The 11,556-nt window shown below is 39.7% G+C and overlaps 1 protein-coding gene across 1 annotated transcript; it reads left to right on the forward strand.

The window, feature by feature from the left end:
- Positions 1–1,407: 1,407 nt before the first annotated feature.
- LOC149439351 (tumor necrosis factor-like) lies at positions 1,408–6,798 on the forward strand. The gene is made up of 4 exons (XM_089659126.1): positions 1,408–1,730; positions 2,966–3,011; positions 3,590–3,646; positions 4,717–6,798. The coding sequence occupies exons 1-4, from the start codon at positions 1,557–1,559 to the stop codon at positions 5,118–5,120; spliced, it is 681 nt and encodes a 226-aa protein (XP_089515252.1). The 5' UTR covers positions 1,408–1,556; the 3' UTR covers positions 5,121–6,798.
- Positions 6,799–11,556: the final 4,758 nt, after the last annotated feature.

An 11,556-nucleotide genomic window follows, 5' to 3' on the forward strand; every position in this document is an offset into this window, starting at 1 on the left:
GCCGGTTAATATTGCATGCGGCCAAGAAACGGCAATAAACTTCAATACCCTACATTTTCCATAGACGATTTTTTAAAAAGCCCCTACAGGTCAACAGTTTAGAGATAACCATGTATAATGGACCTAGAATTATTACTCTCATTTTAGCGATATGTAACATGTAAAGCGCAATCTATGTTTTCATGCATAGGCACCCTGTGTGTTTATGTTTGTATGTAAAAGTATGTGGGGATGGGCTCAAATATTTTTTTTTGGGGGGGGTTTAAGTGCTTGGGTGTAACTTTATTTATTATATTTTTTGTTTTTCACTAAACTTTTTTTTAACATAGGGCACATAGGATTGTGATACTTTTTTAGGTGACAGGTTCTCTTTAATGAGACAAGGGCTTTTTTTGGTCTTCCTCCCCTCTATATGGCGGCAGCTGTCATGCTGATCCTGGGATGGATAGGACAAGGTGTCGACAGGAAACATGTTTCCATCTGACAGGGGACATTCGGTGTGCCAGATTTATGGGCATTCCCAGGTGTTGTTGCAATCTGGGGCGGACTGACAACTCATGGGGCCCCCGGGCAATAGGGGATCATGGGGCCCCTGTGTCCTTGCCCAAACTCAAAAATGCCTATGAAAAAGGTATCAGGGGCACCTCATGGGGCCCCCTACTGACCCCGGGCCCTCGGGCAGTGCCTGAGTTTCCAAATGGTCAGTCCGCCCCTGGTTGCAATCGAGAAAGTGTGTAAAAGCCCCCCTGCTGCTGACATATGCCATACATATGGGACAGGAGCAGAGTTAAAGCCCACTTTTTTTGCCACCACTTTTATACGATATGCGGTCAGCAAGAGGTTAAACAGACATATTTTAGAGAAAGAGCCATAAGCATTTCCTACAGGTGCCGCATTGCAGAGAGGGTATTTGGTTGCCTTCCAATTTATTATTATTATACAGGATTTATATCGCGCCAACAGTTTGTGCAGCGCTTTACAAAATGAAGGTAGACATTACAGTTACAATACAATTTGGTACAAGAAGAAACAGAGGGACCTGCTCGTTAGAGTTTACAATCTAGGAGAATTTGTACATGAATTCAAAGAATTTTATAGGGTGAAAACGTATGAAATCCAGAGACAGCCAGGAACCTGGCATTTTTTGAAGTAACAGCTGCCTGTATCTCCCAGATTTTTAAGTAGAAGTCCCCCATAGTGCTGACCCTGGACTGCCTTCCAAGTCTCCATTGTTGCAGATTAGATATTCTGACTTTCCACATGACACAATGCAGAAAAAGCAGAAATGCTTTTCTTTTCCAATATTGCAGGAAGTTTCTCTTTCAAAACGGAGCCTAGTTCTCTTTCCACTACAAAGGAGGAGACAAGTTGGGCTGAACAGCACTGGGGCGATAGGTTTCCACCCCTCCCCTGATGTCACCGGGGAAATTCTGAAATGCTGGCTTTATATTTGAGCTCTAAGCAAATGAAAGCACAAAAAAGCACAAACAATCCACAGAAAAGTGGACATCAGAGAGAACACAGCAGAAGAAAATATATCAAACTAGGAGAGAAAGATGGAACTGACCCAAGTACAAACCGAGGTGCCTCTTCTGCAGCCACCAACAGCTCCCAGGAGCAACTTCTCCTGCTTCCAATGGCTCAGCGTCTGCTCCTTCGTCCTCTTACTGGTGGCCACCACTGTTTTCGCTCTGCTCCACTTCCAGATCATCCCAACGCCTGGTCATCAGGTGCGTGCCTTTATCGAGATCATGCTAGCGGGCTTATTCTGTAAACCGTTCAAAAGCACAGCGATGATGTTTAACGACTACTAACTCCTGGCAGCCAATCGGAATTCAGTGTACCACAATTCACAAGCGAATTTTGGATGGTTGCGATGGGTTATTGCATTTTACCTTGCCTTGTGCCTGGCACTGGACTTTACTGGGACTGCAATGTTTAAAATATAGCAGTTGCTGTTACAGAACGGTCCAATCCTGCTAGATGAGTATAACATTTTATGAAAGTGTCACTCTAGTTTAGCGCTGTATTTTATTTTCATTATATATATATATATTTTTTTTTTATTATTATTATTATCTTAATTATTATTTTAATTATAGCTTTATATCCTCATTGTTATAAAGTGTTAAAACGTGCTGCATTTGATCACTGATCCTGATTTACTAAGTTAATAAGGTGAAGCAATGTAAAAATTAATTTAGAAAAAGCACCCAATCGAGTGCAAGGAAAATTTTAAAAAATGTTGCTCGCACATGATTGGATGGATGATGTCAGCAACTTTACAATATTTGCTAAACTAAGTGAAAATTCACTCTGCATAGAGAAAATTGACTTAATAAGCTGAAGGTGACTTCAATCAACTAATCGTGTAAAAAAAAAAAATGTTGCTTGCATGTGATTGGATTTTATTGGCAAAGCGAACTTTCATTTTTTTCCCCTCATTCACTAAAATAAGTGAAAATTCACTTTGAAAAGTGAACACGCTCTACTACTTCAGTAAATCAACGTAACCAGCTAGTAATGTATGCTGCTCCTCCAATACAGCGTATATGGCTCTTGGCACAGGAACAAAATGCAGCAAGTGATAGCAATCATTGCAGTATGACCAGCTCTGTGTCTTTGCACTTTGCTCTGCCAGAGTAAATGATAGTAATAGTGCATAATGTGTTGCAAGGTACAACAACCAGTCTGATTTTCAATAATCTGTCCAACGTGAATTCCATACCAGATGGCAACCATTGCCTTTGTCTTTAGTGCAGCGTTGGCCAGCTTGGCCAGCCCACTGAGAGTTTCCCAAGTCAGTACTTTCCCCGCTGAAAGGCTGCAGCTCCTCTTGTCCGACCGGTTTCTCAAGTTCTAACTACTTCCTCAATCCATTATTTTTCACAAGTACACATAACTTTGAAAGCCGGAAACAATTCTTAAACTATGCAACTGAGTTTTTTTTTTTTTTCATTTGCAGGATGAGTTCCACGTTCCAGATGTATTTCACATCCAGACATACTTAGGTGAGTTGGAGGAAAGTGTGCATGGGTACTGAAAACCAAAATAGTGGGGATTTTATGTGCATAGCATTGTAAATCAGAATGACCAATTGGATATCACCAATCGGCAATTTAAACAATTCTGAGCAATATAAACGTATTGCTATTTTGTTGCCATAGATTAGCGCACATTGCATATTGTCCTTGCCTTCTAAGGCTGAGTTTGTGCTTTATTAAGTCTGTTTATGTGCACAAGCTGTAGAAGCAGGGCAATTACAAGTTACAGAGCAATGGCTCTATTTTTGGCAGCTGCGGACACATTTACAGAATTATCCTTACTAGGGTTCTGGATGGAAGTTCAACCACAGCAGATGATTATTCTCAGCTTCACTCCACCTGAGAAGGGTTGCATTTATATAGTTAAAGTTAGCAGAGTACAGTAATATCACATGCAGTGCACCTTATAACCATTTAAGATATCTGAGCATGATTAGAAATATGATGAAAATTAGGGACCTTTCATATACAGTAAATATAATTAGGATGTTAAAAAAAAAAAAATAACGTTCACTGTGTTAACAAACGTTCTTTATTGTATACAGATTCGGTACCCCATACCCAGGCCATGAATGGAGAAAGACCAGCTGCTCATTTGACAGGTAGATATTCTTACATTTCTTTTCTACCAGTAATAAACATTATTTACTAAAATGATACCATTAGCAGTGATGCCCAGTAGAGTTGAACTTTAATTCTAATCAAACCAGTAAATTTTGGAGTGGCCACACTTTTTGCACGCAGATCTGAAGAAAAATTAAACAATTCAATAGGCCACTGAGCTTGAAAAAAATAAAATAAAAAAAAGTTTAAAATTAAATGTTATTGTAAATTCTATTCCCAATTACATTTTTTGGCCCAAGGTATTAACATATCTGCAAACAGTTAAGGTGTTTCCACTGAAGGGTACTGTTAATACTACAGCATGCAAAGATATTGTAGATAATTGTGTACTTCCAACTTTGGGGTAACAGTTTGGGAAAGGCCCTTTTATGTTCTAGCATGACTGTGTCCCTGTGTACAAAGCCAGCTCCATAAAGACATGGTTTGATGAGTTTGATGTAGAGGAATTTGAGTTCCGTGCCTTCACCCCTCCTGAACACCTGTGGGATGAACTGGAACATCTATTTCAAGCCAGGACTTCATGTCCATCATTAGTACCTGACCTCACTAATGCTCTTTGGGCTGAATGAGCATGCATTTCAAAAAACAGACTCCAAAATTTTTTGGAAAGGCTTCCCAGAAGAGTGGAATATGTTGCAGCCTCAACTCCATATTGTTTCCTATAGTGTTGTGATAAGATGTCCAATAAGCTCATGCTGGTGTGACGGTTAGGAGTTCACAAACTTTTGGAATCTATGTATAAATGTATAAATATTTTCACACAACTTTTACCCAAGATTCACACATTTTCTAAGTAAAACCAATGGAAAAATGTGCAAATTTAGGGTGGAAGTTGTTTGAATGTTGTGTGTTTAAAACTTGAAAGACCCGATAATGTAGAAGAGATCAGACACACTGCTAGATCTAAAATGAGGTTTTAAGTGTCAGAAGAAATGTTCAGTCTGAAAACTACTTTTTATATTTTATTTTAGATATCACGCCACCTCTGTAAACTAATTTTCCAGTAATCAAATACTTTTCACTAATGGCTTTTCCTTGATCATTGCAGGAAAATTGCAGGGTGGCCAAATAGTATGGGATTCCATTACCATGAACACCTTCAAAACCTCCAGCGTAATACTTAAGGAAAACTGTCTGGAGATCCCACAAGATGGCCTTTACTTCGTGTATACCCAGGTCATCTACACTGGCAAAGACTGCATAACGATGAAACCCACACAGTTGACCCATACAGTCAACCGAAAGAGCGATTACGATAAACTAATGCCTCTCCTCACCTCCACCAAAACAGCCTGTGAGGTGCAATCACCAAGTGCCTGGCATCAGCCCATCTACCAAGGAGGTATATTCCAACTTGAGGAGGGGGACATTCTTTCAACTGAAACATCAAACATTCCTCTTCTCAGCCTAAACAGGTCAGGACAGGTTTACTTTGGTGTCCTTGCCTTATAACAGGCTTGATGGACCTCTTGGGCGCTCGTTGGACCTCATCTAAATCACTTTAGTCACTCCTTTTTCAAAACTTTTTCTGTTTTCTAAATCTTGGTAGGACATCAAAGCTGGAACTTTGGTGTAGTGAAAATATATTTCTATGAAGTCAGCAATACAATCCATTGTTTTCCCCATTTTGCAAGACACTCGATCACACTATACCCTATAGTGACACCCAAGTTGCAACTTTGACAAAAATCTTCGACGAAACACTCTTTTATTAACTGTTATTGAAATATTTATTTATTTAATATTTATTTTTATTTTTACAGTATGTATTATTGGTTACAACCTTTTAGATATTGATATGCATTTGTGTTATGTGTATACATACAGTGTATGTATCTTCCATCCTTTATATCATGTTGTTATGAAATACCATAGACCGGTTTTCTGCCTCCTATGCCTCACTGACAGCTGTCAAATTAGCATTCCCAGCATTCCCTGGATTTCCAAGACTTGTAGTTCAACAATGACTGGACAAAGCATTAGAGGAAATGGGTGTAGGTTGTACAAGCTATACTTTGCTGGGGAATGACATACCGGGGTAGATTTACTAAAACTGGTGCACTCAGAATCTGGTACAGCTGTGCATGGTAGCTATTCAGCTTCTAACTTCAGCTTGTTCAAACAAGCTTTTACAATAAAACCCGGAAGCTGATTGGTTTCTGTGCAGATGTGCACCAGATTTAGCACTCTCCAGTTTTAGTAAACCAATCCCACAGAGAATGTTGCGGCAGCCAATGGCAAAGCAGACACGTTCCTTTATCGGGTCTTATGGTTGTGGGTTTTCTTTCCTAATTTACTCCAGTTCCTGACCCCCCAAAAAACATTCCCACATCTCATCTTGTTACCTCAAAGTGTATCTAATCCCAATAACAAAAATGTAACATACTGCAGTATACCAGCATTTAGATGTGGTGGTTGAATTAGTATGTTTAAGCTTTTTTCCCACTTTATTTTTACCTGGTGATCCTGCCAGTAACATTTCATGTTCTGGACTTAAAACGCTCTCTCTCCTGTGTACTGTATCCACAGAGGGGCAGCGTGGTCACCCTAGCTCTGGACTACAGAACACCTCCCTTTCTCCTTATCCTAATAACACAGGAAGAGCTGTTCTGTAGTGCACAGATATAGCTAGGAACAATGCTAAGTTAGCACAGGCAAAGGGCAAATTATGTCATCAGCATTGAAGATTTCTGGCCAGATTAACTGGTATTTTTTGCACTTCCCAAACAGATATAGGAAAACCCTTTTAAATTGGATATTTTATAGATCAAAAGGGACCAACATAGGATAAAATGTTTTAATTGTTAGGGTTTATGTACACTTTATTAAAAATGAGGCTGGGTACAACTGTATATTGCTAAGCAATGTTTTTAGTTCTCTGTTATCATGTAACACTAGTTGGGTTAGGAACTTTTATCATACTGCAACTGGAGCCGCTTTTATGGCTTCCTCTTTATGTAGTGTGACTATTTCTATTATTATTACCTTTGTATGTTTGTGCTGGAAGTCTGGTCTTTGTACTGATTATTAACCCTCAGTAAAGGGGAAACTTCTGTGGGGAATAGGAATTTTCCACATCCTGTATGTATTTTGGCATACATTGACATTAAATGAGTTATGTTAATATTGATTTCATTGTTTTTTTCTTCTTTTCTTCAGGTTATCAAATAAATACATAATAGTAAATCCAAAGCGCTAACTATATATATATTGTCTGTAGGCTTTATTTTCTAGAATACATAACATTAGAATAGAATTGCCTATTGGACAGGTCAATTCAGAAAACAACCATAATCTACAGTTTAGACAAGGCTTTCTCAAACAGGGTTACATAAAATCCTGAGGGCTCTCTAGAGCATCCTTTTTCAACCAGGGTGCCCAGAAGGTACTGTGGGGTGCCTTGAATTTTCTTCAGGGTTGCCTTGCAAAATTGCTTAAAAATTGCCCACAAATTGTATACAAGCCAGAAGGTGGATCAAGCCTGCCTCTTAGTTACACAAAGCCACAGGTTTTCATTGTGCATCATTACAACCTTCTAGCTGCCAACCTCCTAACAACTAATGATGTCATCAGTTGATAGGGAGGATGATGGTTGCCTGCATAGCATCATTGTCTGGCCCTCCCCTGCCCTTCTCTGTCAGTAATGGGGTCACATTAGCTGAGTGATAGAGAAAAACGTCAGGAGAAGAGAAAGATTGGAATACTATTCAGTATCCTTGTGCAAAAGTGTATTTGCTTTAGAAGAGTAAACCCCCCTCTAACTTTGGGTGTCCTACACGTGTGGGTGTTGCTGCATTGGGTAAAACTATTAGAATAGATTTTTACATTTTAGAATGGGGTGCCCTGATACTATCCATAATTTTAAAGGGTGCCTCAAGACTGTTCATAACTTTAAAAGAAGCCTTGACTGAGAAAAAGTTGTGAAACACTGCTCTAGAGGTTGCTATAGCCTCCAGGAGCAGTGGCAAGTTTAGCTCTCATTGAACCAGGGACAATCAATAATAGGTTGCACTATGGATAAGGGTAGTACCTAATAATTAAGGATATTATATAATTATTATGGTAGTAGTTCATAAAAAAGTATGGTACATTCTTCTCTCTGGCCAATAATGAAAGTGGATATTCTTTCCATTAACCACTAGCGTAAAAGTGGCTCTTCTCTGCTAACCACCAAAACAAGGGTACATGCTTTCTGACCACCAATATAATGATGCATTCTTCCCTAATGGTGTAATGGTGTATTCTTCTCTACGACCAGTAATGTAACTGGGTATTCCCTCCATTAACCATAAGCATAAATGTGGCCCTTCTCCACTAACCACCAATACAAGGATACATGCACCATCTACCACCAATATAATGATGCATTCTTCCCTCTGGCCAATTATTTAACTGGCTATTCTTTCTTTTAACCACTGCGTAAAAGTGGCCCTTCTCCACTAACCACCAATGTAAGAGTATATGCTCTACTGACCACCAGTGCAATGGTGCATTCTTCCCTCTGGCCACCAATGAATCTAGGTATTCTTTCCTTCGACCACTAGTGTAAAAATGGCCTTTCTCAACTAGCCACCAATATGCTCCATTGACCTCCAGTATAATGCTGCATTCTTCTCTCTAGCCAATAGTTTCTTCCATTGACCAATAATGTAAAAGTGTCCCTTCTCCACTAACCTCCAATGTAAGGGTTCATGCTCCACTGGCCATCAATCTAATGGTGCAATCTTCCTTCCAGCCACCAATGTAACTGGTTATCCTTTCCATTCTATACTAGCGTAAACATGGACCTTCTCCACCAACCACCAATGTAAGAGTACATGCTCAATTGACCACCACTGTAATGATGAAATCTTTCCTCAAGCTACCAATGTAACTTTTTTTAAATTCTTTATTTAAAAGAAACGCATAGAAGTTTGCACAAATAGGTGTGAGAATCACTTCCACAGAATGAGAGATGGCATTCCCACAAGGGTGCAAAACAGAATTGCAATAAAAAGAAGTGAACAGCAAACCATCATCTGAAGCGGAACCAAAGACCTTGGTAAGTCCTGTAGCATTAACAGTACAAAGAGCCATGTCTACACAGTACAAACTTCGGTTCTTCGTTTTTAGGTTTTATATAAATAGGGAGAGGCGGATGGATTCTTTCCCTTGAACATTACTGTAAAATTGGCTCTTTTTCAGTAGCAAACAATGTAAAAGTACATGCTCCACTGAATACCAATGTAAGAGGACACTACACTGACCACCATGTAACCATGTAGCCATGTCTACACAGTACAAACTTCGGTTCTTCGTTTTTAGGTTTTATATAAATAGGGAGAGGCGGGTGGATTCTTTCCCTTGAACATTACTGTAAAATTGTCTCTTTTTCAGTAGCCAACAATATAAAAGTACATGCTCCACTGAATACCAATGTAAGAGGACACTACACTGACCACCATGTAACGGGGCATTTCTTTACTGACCATCTATGTAAGGGACACTACAATGTGTATTTCCTCTTATTATTAATCATTTTATGATTATTAAAAATGATTTTGTCATATGGAGCAAGGGGTTCTCTAGGTATCAAAGTAACCCACATTCTTTCATTAAATTATATATGTACAGTTTACTGATCACGCTGATGTGCCTTAAGCTGTTGATGCAGTATTTTTTAGAAAGTTATCTTCGAGACCTAAAAATTATTTTAAGGGTTACTCTAAGGTAAAAAGGTTAAGAAAGACTGGTCTATAGTCATGAAGGAAAAAATCTGAAATCTGTGAGGTATACTGTAAAAGCAGATATTTGTTGGTGAAATACTCATGGTTCACCCACTATGGCTCCGTACAGCTAGAAAAATGCTACCAGCAGAGTAGGGTGACAGCTTGCCCCACTGTTCTAAACATTGGTCATAGGTGTCACAGGCACAGAACGAGCAAATGGAGTCTTTCAGGCTTCCTTTGGCTTGTGTGGCTAGGGCATCTAATTTTTTTTTCAATCTGCAGGAATTCATACAGCTGATGAACCTTAATCAGTCGGAATCCTAAATTCCAAAAATAATTCAATAACTACAGGTCAGGTTGATGTTACATAGTTAATCTCGCTGAAAAAAGACAAACGTCCATCCAGTTCAACCGAAAAGGTTATAATCCTACACCCACAGTTGATCCAGAGGAAGGCAAAAAAAACCCAGCAAAACATGACCCAATTTGCTCCTGCAGGGGAAAAATTCCTTCCTGATCCCCCGAGAGGCAATCAGATATTCCCTGGATCAACTTTACTTATAAATGTTAGTATCCAGTTATATTCTGTGTATCTAAGAAAGAATCCAGGTGTTTTTTTAAAGCAATCCACTGAGCTGGCCAGAACCAACTCTTGAGGGAGTCTATTCCACATTTTCACAGCTCTTACTGTGAAGAAACCTTTCCGTATTTGGAGATTACATTTCTTTTCCTCCAGATGTAAAGAGTGCCCCCTTGTCCTCTGTGATGACCTCAGGGTGAATAGCTCTACACCGAGTTCACTATATGATCCACTGATGTATTTATACATGTTGATCATATCCCCACTTATTCTCCTCTTCTCAAGAGAGAATAAATTCTGTTCCTCTAATCTTTCCTCATAGCTGAGCTCCTCCATGCCTCATATCAGTTTAGTTGTCCTTCTCTGTACTTTCTCCAGTTCCCCAATGTTCTTTTTGTGAATTGGTGCCCAAAACTGAACTGCATATTCCAGATGAGGTGTTACTAATGATTTGTACCGGGGGAAATGATATCTCTCTCTCTGGAGTCTATACCCGTTTTAATACAAGAGAGGATTTTGCTCGCTTTAGAAACCGCAGCTTGGCATTGCATGCCATTATTAAGCTTGTGATCTACCAGAACCCCCAGATCCTTCTCCACCATTGATGTAGATGGCTATATATAGAATAGTCAAAAAGTGAGCATTCCTAGTTTGATCAAACATAGTGATTGGCCTCCCTGGTTTGTGGAACAAAAAGGCACTCGGGATCTTCTCCTGTACATACAAATAGAATCAGTCAGTCATTCTTGGGCTTCCCCTCATAAACCACAAACTTCTCACTTCATATTTTTCTGCCCTACCCACACAGAAAGCAGAGCTGACTCCGCAGAAAGCTCCTCAATTTCCTGTTTACTCATGGGTATTATGACTCTTAATGGAACATTTTCTTTCATGTGCCAGAGGAACGTCCATGGACACTTAATGGGACCTAATCTCTTCAATGTTGAACTTCAGCCTTAGCTGTAGTCTTGCACAGTTGTTCAGTCTCTTCTCCTGTGCTGAAATTGCTAACTCTGATTTCACTGCACACTATGAGCTTCTCACAGTGTGCATTAGAAGCTACAGCAACTCAGATATAGCCTGTTTTATTTCCTGGCTGCAGAACATTCAGCAAATCCCTCCCCAGCCTTATTGTCCCTGGCCTATCCCTTTAATTCATTGGATTTTCATTTGGATTGAAGTTTGTTTAATCAAACATCAACTGTTGGCCATAATTAGGTCAGTATGCATGCAAATGCAACCTGCCTAGAAATGCCTACTCCTCCACAATGACAACCACAGACATAAATCTCCAGGCTACAATCCATCAAGTTCCTAGAGCTGTCAAGTCCCCCGTCATCAAGGTTCAATAAATGGCTGGATGGGAAAGAATGGCGGATTTATTGGACATAGGAGTAAACTGAGATAAAGCAGGCCTTATACTGCTGCAGCTTGCCTTCTACCCATAAGGGTCCAGATCTGAACCTGTGACCTCTGTGGTGTCTAGCTCTGGCTCTTCTCGCACTGCCACCTGAGATGTTGGACAGCTCCCTGTCTGATCTCTTAGGACAATCTTGCCTTGTCTTTTGATCTGGTGAACCTTGAGCTCTGTGCTCCCCCC

The sequence above is a fragment of the Staurois parvus genome, unplaced genomic scaffold, assembly GCF_062004578.1.
Source record: "Staurois parvus isolate SC_StPar_1 unplaced genomic scaffold, SC_StPar_1.0 ptg001133l, whole genome shotgun sequence".
Classification (NCBI taxonomy): domain Eukaryota; kingdom Metazoa; phylum Chordata; class Amphibia; order Anura; family Ranidae; genus Staurois; species Staurois parvus.